The sequence below is a fragment of the Podarcis raffonei genome, chromosome 3 (genome assembly GCF_027172205.1).
Source record: "Podarcis raffonei isolate rPodRaf1 chromosome 3, rPodRaf1.pri, whole genome shotgun sequence".
NCBI lineage: Eukaryota > Metazoa > Chordata > Lepidosauria > Squamata > Lacertidae > Podarcis > Podarcis raffonei.
The window spans coordinates 21,453,765-21,477,904 of record NC_070604.1 but is presented as its reverse complement, the minus strand read 5'-3'; the positions used below and the strand labels follow the sequence as shown (position 1 = coordinate 21,477,904).

General features: G+C 39.7%; 1 protein-coding gene across 3 annotated transcripts in view; it reads left to right on the top strand.

Annotated features, from left to right (window-relative positions):
* Positions 1–24,140, top strand: part of SNTG2 (syntrophin gamma 2) — a 218,262-nt gene that overhangs the window by 122,461 nt on the left and 71,661 nt on the right. For all 3 annotated transcript variants that reach the window (XM_053380786.1, XM_053380785.1, XM_053380787.1), the window contains 2 exons: positions 19,586–19,673; positions 23,877–23,968. In XM_053380786.1, coding sequence (XP_053236761.1) covers positions 19,586–19,673; positions 23,877–23,968 — 180 coding nt within the window. The remainder of the gene's footprint in view (positions 1–19,585; positions 19,674–23,876; positions 23,969–24,140) is intronic.

Sequence of the window (24,140 nt, the reverse complement as noted above, 5' to 3'; positions counted from 1 at the left end):
GAGCAACACATCCTGCTTGGAAAAGCCAAACACTCATTTTAAAAAATGCCCCTTTAACAGCACAGTTCTGGGTATGTCTGCTCAAGCCTAAATCTCATCAAGAAATGGTCAGCCCTAGTGTTAGTTAACATTTTATTTAAAGGTAAAGGGACCCCTGACCATTAGGTCCAGTCATGACCGACTCTGGGGTTGCATCGCTCATCTCGCTTTATTGGCCAAGGGAGCCGGCGTACAGCTTCTGGGTCAGTGGCCAGCATGACTAAGCCACTTCTGGCGAAACAGAGCAGCGCACGGAAATTCCGTTTACCTTCCCACCGGAGCGGTACCTATTTATCTACTTGCACTTTGACGTGCTTTTAAACTGCTAGGTTGGTAAGAGCAGGGACCGAGCAATGGGAGCTCACCCCGTCACGGGGATTCGAACTGCCAACCTTCTGATCGGCAAGCCCTAGGCTCTGTGGTTTAACCTACAGAGCCACCTGCATCCCTAAAGTGTAGGTACAGCTACAATTTTTTAAAAATGCATTTTTTACAAGTTTTTACAGGTCCCTGCTCCTGCCAACCTAGCATGGAATCTGCAGTATCCAGTGATTTAAAAAGTTTGGCGTATGTGCCCTTCTTCCTGTTCTTTGATTCCTTTCATGAATGCCTAAGAGGCCTAGCCTATGTTTATTGAGGGATTCACTTCTACCATGACCTCTCCTTCTGCACCCTGCTTTGCCCCTCTACCTATTTTGCTAATGCAAGGAGCTGTGACCTAATTACGTACTCTAGAGAAGTATAATCCTTCTCTCTGTTCACATTTGGATCACCGCTGAGCTTGTATGTCTGAAACAAATGTCACTGTTGAACCTATTCTTGTTACTTTGAACATCTCAAATACCATCCTGTTGTCTATTATAACAGCATTGTTTCATAAATATTTATTTTCGTGTTTTGGGTTCTGAACTTCAGTTATCAGCGCTCCTGATCTTACATAATACAATTGCGCTCTTACTTTTAGTGCACTCACTCTCCTGTACTAATTTTCACAGAATTGTGGAGGCTGTCATTCTTTAAAATGCCAGAGTTGCATACCTTCCAACATTTCTCCGATGAAAATAGGGTTGCCCCATTCCATAATGATAATTTTACTATTTATACCCCGCACATCTTATTGGGTTGCCCCAGCACTCTGGGCAGCTTCCAACATATATAAAACATAATTGAACATTAAACATTAAAAAAAACCTTCCCTGTACTGTACAGGACTGCCTTGAGATGGCTCAGGGGTCAGATAACTCCATACCCTCCAACATTTATCCAATGAAAATAGGGACATCCTATGGAATATACTGGGATCAAATCTGAAACTGGGACAGCTTCTCTAAATCAGGGATGTTCCTGGAAAATAGGGACACTAGGAGGGTCTTGAGTTGTGCCTTCTAGTACCTGGAAACCAGGAAACAAAACCTATTCCAAGTTTTAAATGAAATTTGCATTTGTCTATTGCAATTTCTTTCTGGTGGATTATCTGCCACTAGTATAGTATCTCTACAATGACAACCATTAATATTATTCTGAGAAGGGAAAATTACACCGCATGACATTACATTGCAAAAAGGATTAAAGAAAATCCAATAAAAGCATTTTTTGCTTCAAATCACTTCACTTGACATGGTAAGAACTTAATAACTGAACAAAAGTCATGCCGAATTCATGATAATTTTGTCACATTATAAGAAGCTAAAATGATTATAGCGACTATTAGCAAGAATTTAATTTGAAACTTTATAGGCAATGTCCCTCTATTACCCAAGTGACTTGGATGATTTTTGTGAAAGGGGACCTAAGTTAGCAATTAATGTAAGGCCCATTCTTATTTTATCATCGTTAAACCAGTAAGAATGTGTGTGGTGTCATAGTATTGTAGTGATAAACTGAGGCTGTGCAATGAAGGAAAAAAGCAGTTAATGTAGACAGTAGAATACAACAGACAGAAGAACACTCTTGTTTTTATGCATACATTTAAGAAGGGTACAAAACCGTGTCTGTCTAAAACCTGTTCTAAATCAAGTTTTTCTTAACTATGTATTTTGAGGGGGGGAGCTCAGCAGCACTTCTTCTTCTTTCTTCTCTATCCTATGACTGCTAAGTTCCACTTAACTTAATGGCAGCAACCCACTGGGGCTTCAAACCCACATGCGCTGTGAAAAAGTAGAAGACTCTGCTCTCATATACAGGGTTCATCGTTTTCCGTATTTCCACTGGCTACGTTGTCAGCACTGTTGAATTTCACTGAACACTGTCCTGAAAGATCCCCAAACTGCTTTTCAGAAGGTGCAAGGAGCTACAGCAAAAAGGTTAAAAACCTAGTGGGTGGCTTTTTTTGTGGAGAACTGCCATAGCTCAGTGGCAGAACACATGTTTTCCATACTGAAGGGTTCGATCCTGGAAATCATCAAGTAGGGCTACAAAATACCATTGTCTGAAAAGTCACGGAGAGTCACTGCCAGCCAGTGTAGCCAACCCCAGACTAAACAGGCCAATGGTTTGACCTGGTAGATGCTTTCAGTGCACAAAGTCTGACATTTGCTCCTGTTAAAGACCATTCCTCAATAATCTGACTTTAATTGGGCCACTCATACTTTGGATTCAAATAATTATCCCTCCCCCCCCCAAAAAAAATACCTTCTAAATGTGTCTGAACATTGAACCCATCATGCCTTTGATTATTTAGCTGGCACAGAGAGTCATATGCAAAATATTATTTATTGCATTTATTTATTACATTTATATCCATCTTTCCTTCAAGGAAATGGGAAGACTTCTCCTACCATTTTATCCTCACAGCAACCCTAAGAGGCTGAGGGGCAGTGACTGGCCCAAGGTCACCTAGCGAGCTTCAAGGCTGAGTAGGGATTTGAACTCTGGTCTCCCAAGCTCTCTAACCACTACATCACACTGGCTCTCAAAATCAGAATCGGAATTATTATTATTTGGGGGGGGTGAAAATTAGGGAACAAATTATGTTCCTGCTGTCTTAACAGTGTTCCGTTGTCATTTTCACTTTAAATCTTGTCAGTCTCTTGTGAGCTCAAATTAGCACAGTTCTCTCTTGCAAAAAAATTATTTGCTTCAGTGCTCATACAGAACCAACTGATCACAGTTTATCTAGCTGAAACTAACAACATCTGTTATCGCTCTCAGGAGGAGGCTCCCCCCACTTCCCAAACCCCGGCAAATATTAATTTGTATCATAAGGCAATATTAACAAATATCCATTAACAACCGTCCATTTTATAGTATTCTTCCTGAAATCGACCAAGGCTTTATTTTACAGCTACATCTAACAGGTTAGCTTTGTCTGCACCCAGAGAACTGTTGGTTTGCTTCATAGCAGCTCAAGGAGCATTTGATCTTTAGGAAGCTAGTCAAAATCAATGCCCTATCCAAGCCCTTGCCAATAGGAAATGGCAACATTGCACCAGCTTTCCTTTGGTCCTGAAAGACCATTGTATGAGTGAAGGAAAGCAACATTGAAAGGACTGTCTACACCAGCCTTTCTCAACCTGTGGGTCCCCAGATGTTGTTGGACTACAACTCCCATCATCCCTAGCTAGCAAGGCCAGAGCTCAGGGATGATGGGAGTTGTAGTCCAACAACATCTGGGGGGGGACCCACAGGTTGAGAGCTGCTGGTCTACACCTTCATTCTTTCTTGTTTCTCAGCAGTACTATGCAAGTGCACTTTAATACACTTGTGTCATGTTGGAATTAGGAAACATCAGGTCCAGTGGCTGCCTGCATATGAGAGACTAGAGCTAGAGTTCTATTTTTGCCAGAGGCCACCCATCAAATTATGCCATATTATGACCTCATGATGGCAAGGCATTGGGATCTTTTACCCTGAACCTTTTAGTTGCTATATCTATATGAGGGATGGGGAATTGGTGGCTCTTCAGATGTTGCCGGACCAAAATTCCCATTATCCCTGACCGTGAGTCATGCTGGCTGGGCTGATGGGAGTCTACTAAGGTATGAATTTATTCTGTTGGTTGAAACCGCTTTTCATTTGCATTCTGATTTGATTCTCCTGTTGCTTCACCTATGCTGTTTCAGTTTTGAGTGCACTCCAGAAAATGAAAAACACTCAAGAGTGAATTGGGATGTTTGTAGATGTCCTTAGATTTAAAATGACACTTTACCATGGGGCTACCTCTGCTGAGTTTCACATCTTAACCGACTGGTAGTTAACAAGCAGTTGTTTCACCCCTCAAGGGTGAATTGCTATATGAACCAAGAAACATTTTACGTGAACTTGTCGTCAACTTTACACCAAAAGGATGGATACAGAACAGGTCTTATACACAAAGAGGAAAATATGAACTTCTGCAGAATAAGCAAGCCCTATGTGCAAGACAAACACAGTGGAAGCTGAATACAGATCTGTATTGCTACAGGAAGGGAAAGTAGGCAGGAGTTTCAGCTTTGCTTGCTGTAGACTATTGCATTCTGTAAAATACTGTACAGATTCAGGCTCAGTTGTATTAGCCACTGCATTCAGACGCAGGAGCCTTTTCAGCTACTCCTGATTCAGATGCTGCAGAGAAATAGAATTGGGTATCACCAGCATACTGATGACACCTCACTCTAAATTTCCTGGTGATTATGCCCAATAGCTTCATGTAGATTGTAAAGAGCTTGGGGGCCAAAAAAGCACTCCTCCAGTGCTACCTCCTGGAGATAAGATTGGAACCACTGCAGAACAGTTCCACCAATGCCAGTTGCCTGTAGATGGTCCGGGAGGATCCCATGGTATCAAAAGCCAATGAGAGATCTAGCGAGAGCAACAGGATCACAATCCCCAGTAAAGAATATCCATCAGGGCAACCAAAGCAGATTCAGCACCAAACTGGTGATCTGTGCTGTGACCTTGAAGAACAGTAGAAGCAGCAACTGCTTCATCATAATCTAAGGCTGAAAGTGTGAGAGAAAAAGAAATTAGAAAATCAGTTGTGAGATTGGGATACAGTGGAGGTCACTTTGAGGCATGAACCATCCACAAGGACACTAACTCATCCACAGATACAAATACCCATAGGCATTGGAACTTCTTGACGCACAGAATGTTCAGCAGAACATTCCTGGTGTTTTAAGTCTTCTTTATTCCTGCATTTTTGCAATATGCTCTGCAATTTTCATTTGTTGAAGTCTGGAGCTATAGTGACTAACAGTGAGATTTAGGACCTGGACTTCCTAAAACTTCTAAGATATTTAAGACCTCTTAAATTTTGAGTCAGTATATTGTGTGCTATGTTGTGGCTGCTTGTAATGCCTTTGATTCCAAATATTTTCCTAATTTTTGTATTATTGTGCTTTTAATTTCTGCTTTGAAAGTTTTCAGACTAAATGGCAGGATACAGATACGTGAAATAAGCAAATGTAGCATAATAGACTTTTTCAGACCATATGGTTATATGAAGCAGGTGTGAACTAACGTATTTTTTTTCATTCCTGAAGATTGCTTCAGGGGTGTGTGTAGAAATATTTTCAGTGTTCAAATAACCCATTTAATAAATGCATGCAAAATCTTTTTAGGGGCATGGGGCAGGGATTAAATCTGTCAGCACTATTTGACTTTCTTTGCAATTGGGATAAAATAGAAGGGGAAAAACATCATACATATATATACTCCCCATGTATACTCCTATTCATACAAATTTCTATATAATAGTATTTCTATAGCTGACTCAATGACAATACTACAATTAAGTGGATATTGGCATCCTGTAGAAGTTTTCCCAGCTGTGTTCAAGCTTCTTGCCCATGAACTATTTTTACATGGGGCAGCCAGCCAAGGGGTCTGGGCCTAATCAAAAGGATATTTCCCATGGAGTTAGCATTGTGCTGGAAGGGTAAAGAATTCCACCAGGCCCTGAGCATGTGATTGGGTCATTCAAACATTCTCATAGCTACAAAAGAATTGTGCACAGCTAAATGCGTCCCACAATGGCTGGGAGAAAGTCTTACATGTGCTATTATCTCCACCCTGTGGTGTGGGGAAATTGAGAATGTCTCTATATTCTTTGAATTTGGATGAGATTCTTCTAGAGCAACAAATTACCAGGAGGCATTGTTCCCTTTAAAAGTAAACCTAGGTGGGCAATTGATTAATATGATTGGTGACAAAATGGGGCCACTGAGAAACAACAGAGAAGTATCAGCATGCTCAAGTGACAACAGAAAGAGTAAGTATAAATCAGAATGGACACATATTTCTGTGAAGTGGGTCATTGTCACGGAGGTAGTGCCTAATTCAGCATTTCTCTTACGCCCAAGTCCCGCTCAGTAGCTAATGAATCACTTTTTCTCATTGTGTGTTAAAATACCTGATCAATAGTAGGAAGACTTTGCTTCACTAGCTCAAACTCATAAGAGAGTCAGTATATCCACATGTATGGTTCTTTGTCTTAAAAGCATGGATCAGACACATTAGGAAACCATGTGAACACTAATTGAATGCCATGGGCCAGGAGGTGGCTTCCCTTGCTGATCAGCAGCCTGAAGGAGGAGAAGTGACTCCACCTGAAGCTGATCAGCCTTCACAGAGGAGAAGGCACTGATGAGAACCAGCTGGCTCTGGCCTTTAAACAGAGCTCTCAGCGGCAGTCAAAGATTGGAAACAGCGCCTGCTCTCCATCTGGATTTCTTGACCTCTGGACTGGACCCTTGGCTCTGTGATCCTCTGGATTCCCTGAGTTTGTATGTGGATTCTACTCTCAGGCAAGACTTCCTAAGAGACTCTTAGCCCCTGTTTGATCAGCAACAGGACTTGGACCAGGTATGACAGTGAATGATTCTGTCTGCATCTTGGGATCAGATATTTCCCCTTTCCTTCTCTTCCTTCTTCAAATGTCAAAAGAGGTGATTGAAAACTTCACATTTATGCACGATCAAGGCACACACAACTGTGCATGTGTGCATCACCATGAAACCAGAAAGTGGTGCAAAAATGGCCCTAAAAGAGCGTGAAAACGACAGAAATGGTGTCTAGCAATCCCACAAGCCCTTGCACTGACTTTTGAGTCCTATGGGCAGTTCGAATTTGAGAAAGGAGGTTTGGAGAGAGCAATTGTAGTGGAGTTTGGGGTTGGGGTTTTTTGCATTTTCAAAGGGTTTCCATAGGTTTAGAGCAGCGGTCGGCAACCTAAGGCCTGTGGGCCAGATGCAGCCCAATTGCCTTCTCAATCCGGCCCACAGATGGTCCAGGAATCAGTGAGTTTTTACATGAGTAGAATGTGTGCTTTTATTTAAAATGTATTTCTGGGGCATAGGAATTCCTTCATTTTCCCCCAAAATATAGTCTGGCCCACCACATGGTCCAGACAGCCCACGTCTGAAAAAGGTTGCTGACCCCTGGTTTAGAGAGTGTTTGCAGGCTTTATCAATGGTGTTCCCAATATATACAATTTCACTTAAACCTGCAATTCCTTGGAACATAACCCCCGCGTAAATGGGGAGTGGCCTGTACTTTTGCTTTTAAACTAACCATAATTCCCTTGTCATCTGATCTTGGAGAACTGTGATTTGTTTAAACTATGAATTGAAACATGCCAGGGTCTGAATTTATAATTGGAGATGTGTTCTCACTCATGTTGCCTTCAAGCCTCTCCTCAGGCTTGCATGCTCAATTTCTTCCTCTCCTGTGGTATGTGAAAGAGGTGAAGAGGAAGAAATTGAGCATGCAAGCCTGAATCTTGTGTAAGCTGAATCGTTGTTTCTTATTTCATCTGATTTAGCCCAATAAGGTAAAATTTCTATTGTGTCTTCCTATTCACTATGTGACCAATACATTACTTTGCTGTGAGCTTTTTTCTTCTGTACAGTAGGGTTGCCATATTTCAGCAAGCCAAAAAGACACCTTTGCTGACTTCTAACTACCGGTCACGGTGACAACTCTCATTTTAAATACTCCTCCTATATGTAGGCCACAGAAGCGGCGATATATTGCTCGTAGCCATTTCTTGACTGGACCCTTAGCTCTGTGATCCTCTGGATTCCCTGCCTTTGTATGTGGATTCTACTCTCAGGCAAGACTTCCTAAGAGACTCTTGGCCACGTTCTTGAATTTCCATGACAAAATCATAATAAGAATACAGACAATTGAATTTATGTGACGGTGTCAACATGGGAAGGGAATGAGAGATCAGGAATCTGTAGTGCAAGTGAGCATTTTTGTCAATGTGTAACCTTCTTCCAACTCTACCATTCTGATTCTATGACTGCGGGGGGGGGGGAGGGAGGATTCTGAGGATCATATGGATGAATTTGAACTGAACATGAACTGTGTTGTATGTGTGTGTTACATATGTGTGTGTATATACCCCCATACATATGTACAGTATATCTGACATGTGTGCACAAACCAAACCAAAATACCCAGATCTTTTGCCCAATTTTAAAAATCTGCCTGGACAGAAATTGTGACCCTGAAAAAGAGGATGTGTCTGGAGGAAATCGGACATATGGCAACCCTACTGTGGAGCTCATAATGGAGTTTTCTAATACTTCAGTTACAAATCTTTAAACAAAAAATATGCAAAAAACTAAATGCTATTCAGTGCTCCATGCCAAGTATTCTCAGGAATATGTCTTTCCCCTTCCTTATTTAAAAATATTTAAAAATATGAAGTATGTGTCCATAAGGCTTCTAACAGTTTCCTTCCTTATGAACCAGACTGTGAAAATTTGCCCTTAGGCTTCAGCAGAACTGTTTTGTTTTCCGCTATTTCATTCATATTTGCCATTTGACGTTTAGAAGTTTCACAAACTCTTTATATTGATTAGAAAAGTAGTCATTAAAATTATAGGCATCAAAAACAGCTGGTTTTGATTGGGTTGGGTGAAATGCCAATTATCTTTGTCACGCCAAAAAGCCCCCCAACAAGGCTTATTTATTTATTTATGGCATTTTAAAAGACCCTTCAATCAAATTTTCTGGGCCCAATACATAAAAAGAAAACATACAGCCAAATTATTAGCATTAAGTAACATCGCAATAAACTAATAAGGTAGCAAATCGCAAAGGAGCATTAAAAAAAATCAATCAAAATCAAAGCTGAAAAGTTTGGCAAAATAAGGTCTTTGGTCTTGGAAAACAACAACAACATAAGCACCAGATGAACTTCTTATTATGTTTTTGTTTTAAAAAGTGAATCTCACAACAGGTCTCCATACATTAGATCTAGTTTAGTCCTAAATCCTTTGCGTTATCTTGGCTTGGATCACAGATACAGTGGCTGTTCATTAGCTGAATATAGATCAGTAAACAATCTGTTTCAGAGATATTATTTAAAAATTGTCAAGGTCACATTAAAGGTAGAAAAATCTTAAATAATAAAGAAGTATAACAAGCATTAAGTTAACTCTAAGTTAAAACATTAACTTAAAAATAAAGTAAAATGCTTTCAAATTCACAGAAATCATGACCTACTCATGTTCCCCAACTGGCTTCCTTAAGGCAACTATCTCTTTTTCCTGAGTCAAAGGCTTCTATGTCATATTGCATTAAAGTCAGCAGTGAGAGTTGTACTTTTCTCTAAGACATGAAGAAGGGTATATTCATAAAAGAATGAGATGAAGCAAGGAACATAAATGTGTTTTTCAATAAAATGTATAGTTAGCCTACTTAATACAGTAGATAGAAACCAGAGATGGTTAAGCATGCTGAAATTCAGTGAAATCAATATCGCTTAAAGTACTTGAAGGCTCTTTGAATTGTAACCATTTCCTTATTGTGTTAATCAAGTCAACAGTCCAATAAACAGTATCATGCTCTTGAGACCCACATCTCCTGCTGCCCACACTCAGAGTTTTGAATTATTCAAAAGGATGGCTGAGAAATGTGTAATAGCTAGTATCAATAATAAAGTTTTTAGACCCACAAATGCATATTCCAAAACTGAAGATGATGTTAATGTTGAGGAGAAATAATTGGAAAGACATTTTGGAGGAATCTTAAATTACTCCAGCTTCTAGATCTTTCATAAATTCCTATAAAACATGTTATCCAGCAGGATATTGAGCTTTATTGGGTATCATATGTATATACAAAATTTCATGTGCAATCTTCCTCTTGTGTGTTTTGGCTGCTGCAGTATTTTACAGTGTAGCACAATGAGTAGGGATGATATGTCAATTTTGGTTTGCTTAGGCTTCTCTTTTTTTTCAACCTTAAATCCATTTCTCCCCATTTTGTTGCTATATGTGAAAAACCATCAGCATTTTAGAGCCAATTTTACCCAACAAGCAAATGTTTATATGCAGTTTCCACTATAGTACACAATTTGACAAGTGTTTTTTTTCCTAATTGACTTTTTGTGTTTGCTATTTTCACCAGTATAGTATTTTATGTATGCATCCCCCTAAAATATGCATTTTTGGTAAACGTTACTTGTTTTGGTTGGTGAGCAGTGTAGCAAAATTTAATTAAGTTTAAAATTTTGGAGGACAGTTGTTTTTTCAGTTCACATATTGTTGCGGGAAGTGCAGATTTGATAGATTCAATTTCAAATGAGACCTGAACTGAATATCTCCCCATCTCTATAGTGAGTGGCTGTGTGCATAATGTTACTGTCTGGTTTTCTGCAAACAAAATATTTATTTCATAAAATTTATATGTCACCTGATTGTAAAAAACCCTCAAAGCAGTTTACAGAAAGAAGAATAAGAATAAATATATTGAGACTGATATGACTGGAAGCCAATCAACAATTCCTGGCTAAACCTCCTTTGGGGGGCGGGAGTTGGAACTCTTGGCTCACCATGTTAAGTGATAAAGGATCCCCACACACCTCGGTAGAGCACATGTAAGCCTGTTCCACCCCTTCCCATGACATTTTGGGGCTAGTTCCGGGTTCGGCACCATGTGTGTGCATGATCACACATCATTTGGGCATGCCTAAATCAGGACTGCAAGAAGATCAAACCTATCCATTCTTAAGGAAATCAGCCCTGAGTGCTCACTGGGAGGACAGATCCTGAAGCTGAGGCTCCAATACTTTGGCCACCTCATGGGAAGAGAAGAGTCCCTGGAAAAGACCCTCGTGTTGGGAAAGATGGAGGGCACAAGGAGAAGGGGACGACAGAGGACGAGATGGTTGGACAGTGTTCTTGAAGCTACCAGCATGAGTTTGACCAAACTGTGGGAGGCAGTGGAAGACAGGAGTGCCTGGCGTGCTCTGGTCCATGGGGTCACGAAGAGTTGGACACGACTAAACAACAACAACAAAATCAGGAGTTGCGTGTAATGTAAATAGTAGAATTTTACCTATGTGCTTTCATGCTGATAGCAATCCGCCAAAAGGACAACTGATGATGAGAGAGTGGTCCAAGACAGTCAGCAAAGGAATTTCTTTATTGACCTGAAATAATATTTATCCCACTTTCCCCATCTCTGAGACCGCCAAGGCAACAAAAAAATGCAAAACAGTAAAAGTATTAATAGAACAATGGCAGTCATTTAAAAGTTCAGTGGTGAAATGCATAACCATGGCAACAAATAGCAAATAGATAGCTCCAAAGAATCAATTCTCATGAAGCCCAAAGGCCCGTCCAAACAGCCAAATCATTACAGTGTGTTGACAGGCAGGCAGTGCCAGGTAGGCCTCTATTGGAAAAACGTTCCCTATCTGGTTCATCTGTTCTTTTGGAAGAGAAGAAAGTGAGGAATATTAGAGGCCAAATTCAGGTGATACCTGTGTATAAAGCTTGCGTTTCCTTAATCACTGGAAATGCAAAAAGTGGAATAATTCCACTATTATTGATTAAATAGATAAGCTCCTTTGCTGCTTATCTCTCTGCAGCCTCTCCTTTATCAAACACAATCTTCTTTTCCCCAGTAGCATTGTTTCATTGCATTATTTTCCCATTCATAACATATAAATAGGGTCTTACACAAAACTCACCCTGATTTTTTTTATATATAAAATGTGATTCATAAATGAATAATAACAAGAAACTTTGCTGTCACTCATTGGGAGATTTAACAAATTGATAATTATACAGATATTAAGACAGAAGAAGAGAAGAGATACCTCCCAACCCATAGCTTGTGCTGCATATTTTCCCCCTTCTAAATACTACTACTAATGCCAAATAGAATGCCTTTTCCATTTCCCCCAGCAGTCTTTGCCCACCATCTGGAGATAATTCTACTTATTTCTGTATTGGGCGAAGCAGGTTATTTTCATAATTTATAACACAACCCACCGCTTCCAAGTTCATCTTGTGGTCTTTTATACCTTGCCTTCATTGCACTGCTTACTGCTAGAGAAAGTGGGATTTCTTCCTTCCCAGTAATCTGTGTATAACTCCTTCCATATCTCTCAGTTCCATGGAAAACATGGTTATAGAAGAAGAAGAAGAAGAGTTTGGATTTGATATCCCGCCTTTTACTCCCTTTAAGGAGTCTCAAAGCGGCTAACATTCTCCTTTCCCTTCCTCCCCCACAACAAACACTCTGTGGGGTGAGTGGGGCTGAGAGAAGTGTGACTGGCCCAAGGTCACCCAGCAGCTGCATGTGGAGGAGCGGACACACGAACCCGGTTCCCCCGATTACTAGACTACCGCTCTTAACCACTACACCATACTGGCTCTCTTATACTGGCACCACATGCAAGGTAGCCATCTTGAAAGAGGATGGCCAAGCTGGCAAGGCAAATGATCATTCAGGGGATAGAGACACCCTCACTTAAGATGGGAACTGCATGAGCTGGCCATTATTATAGCCTGTAATTTATAGGTGTGTTATTAGACGTCTTCTTGTATTCTCACAGCAGCGGTCTTAAATTGTTTGTGTTAGTGCTTATGTTTAACAGCAGCCAAGTATTATAATTAAGTGAAGCAAAACAAGTGGCCACTTAACCCTCGTCCAGTGGATCTAAGTAGAGATGAGACATTCTTGGAAGAAAACTAGAACTTTATTTGTTTACACTCAATGAAGTTACAGCGTAATGGTTGCTTTTGAAAGGCGCAACACCTTGTTTCAAACAAACGGTCTTTGTAGAGATATTTAAGATCTTTCTTAACTTCAGGCTTTAAAGCTGTCACTGGACACATAAATTCTTTCTACCATGGCTGTTGCCTTACACTACCCATAAAACAGTCCCAGACCCTTCTAGAATCCTAATGGTCCCCTCAGGTAAATAGAACCTATCTCAAACTGAGAGCCAATTCACTATCTGTCCCCACTGACAGATAACTCCTATAGGAATCTATTCAGTTAGTCAGAGTCCCCTGCCCACGTATGTCTAATCTCAGCATCTAACTTGAATTCATCTCTCTCTCTCTCTCTCTCTCTCTCTCTCTCCCCCCTCTCCCTCCGTCCCTCCTGGTTGACTGACCAACTTGCTATCTCTCCGTGGTTGGCAGACCTCATCAGGAGGCAGACCCAGGGCCTGTCCATCACAGTGGGCATCATAGCCATCAGAGATATGGTTGCAACACTCCAAAATAAAAACCTTTCATACTGACTAAATAAGCATACTCCTCTTTACTGCTTATCTATGTTCAGCCCTTCCTTCACCCCACACTCACTCAACCTCTTTCTTTGTATGTCATTGCTTCGTAGTGTTCTTTTCCTATTCAGCACATACAAATGGGTCGACGCAACATGATTGGGTTCGGATTTGAAAATAGCATAATGCAGTTTAACTGTTATGTCTAGACAGCAGAGTGTGAAATGGGACGTAACTTTGTTGGTTTTTCCTATATTCTGCAGCAGACAGCATCATTGATTTTATTGGAAGAAGTTTGTGTGTGTGTGTGTGTTTAATATTTAAGGCTGTAAGTGTTTGGAGCAACCTGTGCTAGTCACAGCTGAACAAGAGATTGCTGTTCACTGCTTGCCAGCCTGCAAAGCTGATGTAGGCATTTGTTCTCTCAGGCCCTACCAATTATTCAACTTTGAAGCTACCTAATTGCTGCTGGCACTTTCAATGGAAAGGGATGTGCCGTGGTGAGAGGAGCAATTCATTTCTTTATGGACTACCTTGGTTAATAGTATCCTTAGCAAGAGATCACAATTCTCTCTTGATTTATAATAAGAAATAAACTGAGTCTTTATGATCCAGAGGTTAATTAGGCCCATCATTAGTCAGTGCTTTAGGACATGTTATCTTTCAGAAGCTGACAAAGGCGGACGGAACTATGGTGTTATCCAAGGAAGGCTACAACTTATTGGAGCATATTGTCCAGCAGCCAGCTATTTCCCTTTCTGATATACAGCCTCATCAACCTAGTTTAAAGTCCAGAGCAGTTCAGTGAGCTGGGCTCTGAGTTAAGTCTATCTTTCCTTAAAATACCATGGGTTTGTAGCCAGTGTTGTATGAGCTGTGGACTTAGCAATGAACAAATGTCAGGTAACTTGGTGCAGAAGTAAACTGATTGATTCACTCCTAATCTCTGTGTTAGAGAACTGCACATTCATCTAGGAATCACCACAAAGGAATAGTACAGAAAGTGGTACAGGACATGGCAATATGGAATACTCCAGCTCTAGCCATGCCTTCACATCTTTCCTCAGCTTAGTGAAAAATGAATGGGCCTCTGCATACACTGAGCACTTTGTGATTGCCTGCAACTAAGTCCTACAACTGATTTGTAAAAAGGAATGGGAATATATTAGGGTAATGTGTTTTTTCTATTGGCATAAAGGTTGCTTTTCAGAAGAATCATCAGAACAACACTTCAAAAGAGAAATCAGTCCGGAATGTAGCAACATCCGTTCCATATTTGGTGTTTCCTTTTTCGTTTTCACTGTAATAATTTCTTGCTGCAGTATTTTTAGGGGTGGAAGAACCTTGTCTTTTATTTCTCCCCTACTCAGAGCATACCAAAGCACCAACAGAATTCACAAACTTAACTGCATCTTTGTTTATATATTGAATTTGTGTTAAAAGCTTCTGTTGCCATAAAGCATCTATTATTTAACGACCTTCTGTATCATTAATTCTTTCCTGTAGCAACAGAAATTGATTTCCTTCCACTTTCAGAATGTGAAGATTTGTTTGGCCTGCCTTTTAGCCATCACGTGTGACTCTAAACTAACACCCTATAAGATGGTGAAAAACCAGCAGCTTTTAATAAATAACATGTTGGTAGCTTTTGTTGGAACCTACATTATTTCCTTTTTATTTAAAGGTGCACTCCTATATACACTTAATTGGGAGTAAGTCCTGTTGAACTCAAAGGATTGCACAGTTATTGGATATGTTTTTAGTTTAAATAAAATTTGTTACACATTGAAGAGTAAAAACATTACGGTGGCATAAACTTTCATGGGCCTGAACCCATTTTGTCAGATGAATGAAATCTTTATTGGCCTATAACAATGCACAAGGAAGGTGCTTGCCATTTTCACACAGAGTCAAGTGCAGAGAAGGTCCAGTGGGAAAAGATAAGAAATAAAATTGAAATGGATCCAGTCGAATCCATTGGCAAAGCAAAATGCACACTGATGATTACTTTTGGTAATGAGCTAGCCTTTCTCAGTCTCTGTTCAGTCCAGTCCTGTTGGTGTCATATCTGCAAACTTTGTGGCTTCACTCTGAAAAAAACCCCATATGTCACAATTTATTATTATAAACATATGTCATAATATGTTTAGGGTGCTGTGAGATCATTCTTTGCATTCACATTTATCAACTTGCCATTATTCCAAGGAGCTTACAGTGGACACATCAAGGTTAGAAAACTTCGGTCACTCCAGATGTTCCTGGATGAATTGATCATTCCTGACCATTGATTATGTTGGCTGATGGGAGCTGAAGCCCAACAATGGTCAAAGAGCCACAGATTCTTTATCCATGGTGGACTGGGTTCTTTCCACATGGCTGGCATTTCTTCAGATCACATGGCATTACATGCTTTTGCTCCTTTGAGAGTGGTGATTGATCCTTTTATCCCTGTATCTATCCCAATCTTTGACACAAATAGGTTTTAGGTGTTCGTCATGTTCGTTTTTCTCTGGCAACCTCTATTTGTCAGCCCCAACTTCCACTTTGCTACTATGAAGAGGGGTGTCAACAGAGTCATTTTGGAAGAGATAGGTGCTGGCCAGGCTAAGGGATGCTTAACCCTTCTCCTACGCACTTTGTTTCCACCCCTTCTCTGACACTTTCCCCACTCAGAGTTCAAGTTCCATGTTTGCAACAGAAAGTTGAATGAAACATCATCCAGATTCATGATAAACCAATATTCTAGTCTCTCCAGAGGGAACACCAGGGCTAAGAACACAGTAAATATTCCTAAGATGACCAGGTTTGCTGACCATCCAAATATGCTATGATCATTGGATGCATCAGGGTCAATAGCTACCAAATAATTAGGATCAGAGCATTATGCTTATAATTTGAAAATACTGCATATTGACCTCTTTTTAAACCAATATAGAGTTATGTTTATTAATACTGCTTATACAGAACAGAGGTTGCAAATGATAAAAAAGAACTCTTCTCTATTAACTGATAAAATTGGAATGAGTGACATGATTTGCCATAAAATCATAACTCGTTGCTATAGCATACTAACAGGATTTCCCTCCTCCATTATTACAATAGTCTTGATTATTCAACAAATGATCTGGAGAGCAATTGTGAGTCCATTTACTCTTTCAGAATTAGAAACAGATTTGTCAAAAACTTAAAAGCATCAGATGCAGCTTTGAAAGCTTCACTATCATGCAGATTAGTAGATAGGGGGCAAAGTGATTAGCTGATGTGGCTAGTCTGGAAAGAAGACATCAGTTCATTCCAGACCCTAAAGTGGATATTAATAGAGTTCAGGAAGGCATGTTTGCCACCCTGAAAAGGATTAGGAAATAAATACCTTCTCATTTAAACATGGGCAAAAACTCAACTTACAATTTTGTTAACCTCTACATAGAATATTTTACACCAAATCAAGTGTGTGTGTGTGTGTGTGTGTGTGTGTGTGTGTGTAGTATATAGATGTTTATATATATACTATATATATAAAATTATCATTGGCATTGTCCAGAAGAGAGCATTTTGGAAACAAATAATTTTATTTCTTAATATAATTGAAAATGATATCCCGGACAAACAGCACTTAAGAGATAAGGTAATAACCTCTTTTGAAGTTATGGGAGGTTTTGGTGGCTCAAGTCTGAATCAGACACCACATCTGGTATGAAGAATGGATCCTTTCCTCCCCTCTGGTTTGATCAGTGTTTCCCAAAGTGGGCAATACCGCCCCCCCTGAGGGGGTGCTGGAATGATCCAGAGGGCTGCAGTAGCCTCAGGTGCAATTGGGGGCTTTGAATAAAAATAAGGGGGCAGTGGAAACATAAAGAAGAGAAGAAAATTTTGAAAAACTGTTTCTACATGTTTCATCTGTTGTGTAATGATGTTTACCACCAAGTCAGGCACTGTTGTGGGTTGGTGACAACGGCTCCCCTGGATCCAATGATTGTGCTGCAGGCAAGGGGGTTTTCCGGGCTTGGATGAACCCTTTTCAGCTTCACTCAGGCCCAGGAAGTGGATCACAGCTTGTCCTGGGGCAGATCAGGCTATTACTCTGAGTAAACATATATAGGATTGAGCTTCTTGTTAACTTGTTTTTCAAGAAGTTGTAGGTAGAAATACAGATAACATAAAAGAATGCAAATTTGTCACTGTATCTTTCTGTTCGCTTAAAGAAGGTAGATTTCCAGGGTGTGCTGAGTATTTATTTTTCTGAAAAGGGAAGGATAGGCCAAATGAGTTTGTGAACCTCTGGGTTAGATTACCTGGCAGTTGTGGTTTTGGAGAGGGCTCTTGACCTATTGGTAAATCTCATGTTTTGTACATAGAAGGGCCAGGATTCAGACCCTGGCCATTTTCAGTTAAAGGTGTTGGAGTAACTGGACATGAGGAGGGGTTAATTTTCTTCATGGATGTAAATCACTCCAAAGATAAGCTGATCGCAGGTGCAACGTCAGTCAAGCCAGTTGCTATGGTAATGGCCCAGTCTCCAAATATATCTGTGATTGATGCATGTCAGCTCAGTAGTGTGTCTGTTAGCCTATAGTTAGTTTGTATGTTAGTTGATGTTGACATATTGAATTGCTGGAGTTTATTTGGAGCAAACCATATGTCAGGAGTGCTCTGATGGCGTTTCCTGCTTGTCAGGGGGTTGGACTCGATGGCCCTTGTGGTCTCTTCCAACTCTATGATTCTATGATTCTATGATTCAATGGCGATACTTTGTACTTGTATGTATCTGTATATATCTGTGTCTGCAAAAGTCTACAATATATATATATATCTACATCCAGAACTGTTTCACTGAGACTTGTCTTCTGCAACATTAAACTCTTCTGTGCAGTGACTGGTATTGGAACTTTCATTGTGTGGGTATCTCACCTGAGACTCCCATCAAATGGATTTCAAGTAGCAGGACTAGAAAGGCTCTCTGCTTTAGAGAACAGTCAGTCAAAATAGAGAATTTGTGGCTAGTTCAACCATGAGTTATATCCCTCACTTTATATCTCCTGGCATGTGCAAAAACAAGTTATGATACTACTAAGCTGATGGAGAACGTAACATTGATCACGGAGTTCAGCACAGAGTTTCAATGGCCCTTACGTTATAGATATCACACTGCAAGAACCAGATATTGCATTTCTCTAGTCATTACCTTTTAGTGGTAATAATATCAGTTAATGATATGGTGTGATAGACTGGAAGATGATGCAATGAAACCATTGTGGAATCTAGCATGTCTGTACTTAAACTCAATTACTTTATAAATAATTCTGTGTGCTAGGATTCCAGATCTTCTTCCCATTGTAGCTGATCAAAGTAAATATACCACTTTTTCCATTTAAGATTGGCACCTAGGCATGCTCATGTTTCTCCCCCCCAAAAAAATTTCATTGGGTAGATAATTCCAGATATTTATTGATGTGTAGATGGCAATAGTAGTGGTGAACATGTTTCACTAGACATAGGTTGCAAATTGTCTGTGGTTCTTAGACAATGCATGCCTTGATAAACTCCCATTCAGATTACTCTTATACACTCTCAGGGGTTACATAAAGACATTCCTGTTCCAAATGACATTTGCTGGCACTTAAATAATACTAATTAGGCCATAAAGAACATAATTTCCACAACGCAGCAAGTTAAGATTGTTGATTTGCATGGAAGAGATAAGCATTTGTTTAATTTCCTCCCCTCCACTACCAGTTTGAAATATAGGAGATTATTAAGTATTTAACTTTGATTGGGTTGTGCTTTAATTGTATTATCAGAATTGTATTTGAAGGATGTCATTCCTACTCGGCCACCTTGCACTATACAAACACAGCTCCCTCTTTAAATTTAATTTTTTCAGACTCTCCAGCTATTGTAGATATTCTTTTCTTTGTCATTTATATTTTTGTGGTCTAACCCGCAATATATTCTTCATTCCAGCAGCAAGCATGAATATTGGATTCCTGACAAAACTACGAAGATGTGGCTTTTTTGATGTACACTATTTTGCTCTCTGTGGCTGGTTCTTCTTTGGTATAAAGTAGCTGTTATTTGTCACACTGACAGGTGCATCTACTGCGAAATGCTGGCGATGAAGTTACCATCACTGTTCAGTACCTCAGGGAAGCTCCATCATTTCTAAAGCTCCCATTGGGTAAGGGAAAATTAATGGATCTGAGCAAAACACTTTCCTCCCTGCGATATTTCTCATAACAAGCAGATAGTTGCGCACAAACAATATTTCATTCATGAATGCTTTAGTTCAGGAAAGATTCTCTATGGAAATGCTATATTATTTAATGTTTATATATGTTTGGGCATGCATGCAAGCCACTTTCCTGCGATACATGTATGAATATTGTAACCCACATGGGCAGGGCTGGTGTTATGGATCTTTCTCACCCAATCACTGGCCCCTAAGAGGAAGAGCAGTATGATTGGATAGGAAAGACTCGGAAGATAAGCCCCACCTATGTAATAACAGTAGTTATAAACATAGCACAGCCACGTGGGCCGTTGCCCACTCCTGCACACATGCAAAGAATCAGGTTACTGCGATTTTCTGTGTGCTTTTGAAACTAACAGGAGTTATCTGCATATAGCTGAGCTCAATGTAATTATTGCATCAAACTCGTGGTTGTTTTTTTAACAAGTATGTTCTAAGAATCATAATCATTCTGTTAAATAGCAGCCAGGTTGCCATGTCAGCTATTTAAAAATGGTTCAGAATTTGATTTGTGCAGGAAGTTTCTTAGACTAGAGCCCACTAATTAGCTTTCACTGCCAAAGACTGGGAAGCTTATGAAAACAAAGAAGGTAAAAATACTGCAGTGTGTAGGCAGCGTGTACCCATAAATTCCTGATTCAACTGAAAGTAGTCAAAAGCAGACTATTGGGAAAAGTTCCATCATACCCACTGTCATAGAGAGCGAGGGAGAGAGATAACCTTCTCAGGCATATGTGTGAAACGTGTACAGGTCCTTAGACCAGAAAAGCCCTACTACTCATTGTGGGTGATGTATATATAAATTTATAGTCAGCAATCCAGGAAAGTATAGAAATTAGGGATCCAGTATAGATTTTAATGAGGCTAATGGTGTAATGTGCAAGTGGAAATGCTGATTTTAGTTATTGGCATATAAATATGTGGTAAGATGATCCCCAAGTTTAAGGAGTGGTGGCAATAAATATTTTGTTTTACAGTTATCTGTTGGACTCTAGGATTTTTGATTCTGGGATCTGTTAATACATTTTAAGAAACAGTGTTTTTAAGTTGTTGTTTTATTTCTATCATTGTGGTCTTGAAGTGTCTTTCATTGGAAGTAAGGTCCTTTGACCAAGTAAATGATCTTTGGATCTCAGCCAAACATGGGCAGTTTGGTGGAGCACCTAAGCTCTGGTTGGTTGAGTCACTGCTGTTTACCATTATCTAGATGGGGAGGAGGGAGGCAGTGACGAGGTGGTCATGGTGCAAGTGTGGAGCCAATCTAGCACCACTGATCTCAACCAAAATTGGGTACGTCTAAGATAAATTCAGTATTTACTTCAATGCATGCTCAATCCATCAAGAGGAACACATCCCACTAGCCATGTGTGCTCTCGACCCGAAAGTAGAGTACAAAAGGAGGACAGTTGCCAAACACAGTATCAGCCCTGTAGGCTGGATTGGGTTTTTGGGTCATAAGTCATATATTTTTGGTTTATGTGGCTTTTTTAAAAAAAAAATATCAACAGATGAAGAAACTGATTGATTGCTAAGTTTATTTGTGTTTAGCAATAAATCATCTTTGGCTGTATCAAAGTCATTAGGAGAGAGAAGATACTTAAAGTTAAAACTGAGAGTATCACCCAGCCAGAAAGAAGGATGGAGGCAGATGTGTGCATGTTAAGATGGAAACAGTTTAGCATCTAAGACTGTTGAGATTCTAGATTTTTTCCAGATCATTCTCTGCTTCATGTTGATTAGAGGTGTGAATATTATTATTATTTTTTGTAAATGTCAGGATTGTGAGGTGATCTGAGAACTACTTGAAGGGTGATGTCATGTCTTACCACCACTGCTATTATTGCTTGGAAAATTGAAGTATTTTGCATTGCAAGCAGCTTATTTAGAAAAAAAGATTCTAAGTTCACTCTCTGTAAATGAAATACATCACTAGATTTTTTTATTACTTATGCCACTCTACCTAACAATGAATAAGAAAAAAAATAATTTTTGGTGTCAGGGGTTTAGCAAGGGAAAACCAACTTTCAAAACAATATAATTTGGAGTTTATAATATGAATGCAATTGAGATGGTTTTAAAGAAGGGATTTTAAAAAGTGTTAAGGAAGTCTATTTTGATGCCCTTCTTCTCTCTCCCACAAGTCTGTGTATGTATGAGAGTGAGAGAGATGCTATACTACAAACGTTTGAGCAGGTTATTAAAATCTATTTATTTTAGTCTCCCTTCACTTCATTGCTAGACAAGCTTATAAATCTTAAAATAGCTTTCTATGTCTGCAGGATTATTTTATTTTTTAAGTTGACTATGTTTTTATATTATTGTTAATGGTACTGCTATTGCAATATTATTATTTTTATACTGTGTCTTTATGCTGTGCGAACCACATGGAGTGGGCTATGCCCCCCCAAAAAGTGGCGTACAACTAATTTTTATACAAACAAATAATAGAGTGTCTGTGTGAGAATCGGAGACAGTGCTTTATTTTCCTAGAAAAATAGGTGTCAGTACTCACCATGTTGTTACAGTAAGTGTCACAGTTTTTAACCAAAAAGGGAGGTGGAATGAGGTGCTGGTACTACGTACCCTTGAGTACCCCCTGGGGACCTGCCGATCAGATCCCTCCCTCTCTCTCTCTCTCTCTCACACACACACACACAGAGAGAGAGAGAGAGAGAGAGAGAGAGAGAGAGAGAGAGAGAGAGACTGACTTTTGATCCATCTAGCTCAGTACTGTCAATCACACTGACTGGTAGTGGCTCTCCAGGGTTTCAGACAAAAGTCTGAATAATAATAATAATAATAAATAATGTCCAGTAGCACCTTATAGACCAACTAAGTTTGTTCTGGTATAAGCTTTCATGTGCATGCACACTTCAGATACACTGAAGCAGACATCACCAGACCCTTATATATAGTGGGAGGGTGAGGTGAGGTATTTCTCAGAAGGGTAGTAGGAGATGGGTTGGGCTCGAACCTGTGACCTTCTGCATGAAAAGATTCATAACTGAGCTGCTTCCTCCCTTGACCACTTTCTGTTGGTAGTGTGGCTCCCCTGCACTGTGCATATAGGTGGGGAACTAGAGCATGATAGGGAAGCTAAACTCTTGAGGGAAGAGTTAGAATTGGAGGAAATGAAGGGGTTATTACGGAGAGGGCACTGCACACACATAAATGGCCAGGGAAGGGCATATGATCCATAACGAAGTCATGCTTGCAAGAAATCAAATACTCTGTGTGTGTGTGTGTGTGTGTGTGTGTGTGTGTGTGTAAATATGATTAGAAATTAATGTGGAGAAGAAAAGGAATTAACTTTTAAAATGTTTAAATACACCCAGAGGCTCAGCTCATTGAGATGACAGGCTTCTTACACCTCAACCTGGGGTGACTTTTAAGGTTTTGGAAAAGGAGTAGACTAATTAGCTTTCACATAGGAGGAGACTTCTAAGCCAATTCTTAAATCAGTTTGATGTTCCTTACATCACCAGCTGGGTTTCAAAAACTCCTTGGGCAGTTCTTCCTTGAGAATAGTTGATCTCTGTAGCGGCTGGTGGGGCCACGTGGGTGGCGCTGTATTGCTTTCCTGGATTCAGCACAGTCTAGGCACAGCATTGGGAGAATCACATGTCCACTTGAGCAGTACTCAATGCCATCCCATACATTTGATTGACATGTGTTTCTGCTGCGAAACTCTGTGATCTCATAAGCTCAGTTAAGAAATTTAGACTACTGTTCAATCCATTTTTTATTTATTTTGCTTTCTCTGTCTTTCATGCTAAGAAATGTATAGAACATGGTGGAAACTATTAGAGTTAAATCATATAGATATAGATGATATAGATCTAGATATATATATGCAGTGCTTTTTTCTAAATAAAAATTAGAGGTACTCTCATTTTCCTACTCATACTGAAATACTGCCCCTCAATGAGGCCAAACTCAGACTCACAAAATGTTAGGGGTATGTGTACCCCTGCATCCCCCCAGAAAAAGCACTGTATTTACAGTATGGTGTAGATATTTGGATGAACTCACCATTTTGTACACTGCAATTCTTCTTCAGTCATGTGCATTAACTTTCCACTGATGAAAACAAATTATAATACTTTTTTTAAAAAATATGCTGCATTTTAGGTTCCCCTGGACCATCAAGTGATCACAGCAGTGGCACGTCCTCCCCTCTCTTTGACAGTGGTTTACACTTAAATGGAAACTCAACAAATACAGTAAGTGACTTATGCCACTTTGCCTAGTTGCACTTGTAGTTTATGTGACTTGACTTTCAGGAGAACAAATGTGGCTTATGCCATTTAACAAAGTTCAAGAATGTTTATTCTAGTACCATATAACAGTCTGAGTAGATCATGTTGCTGCAAGATTGGAGTTTACTGTATCAGA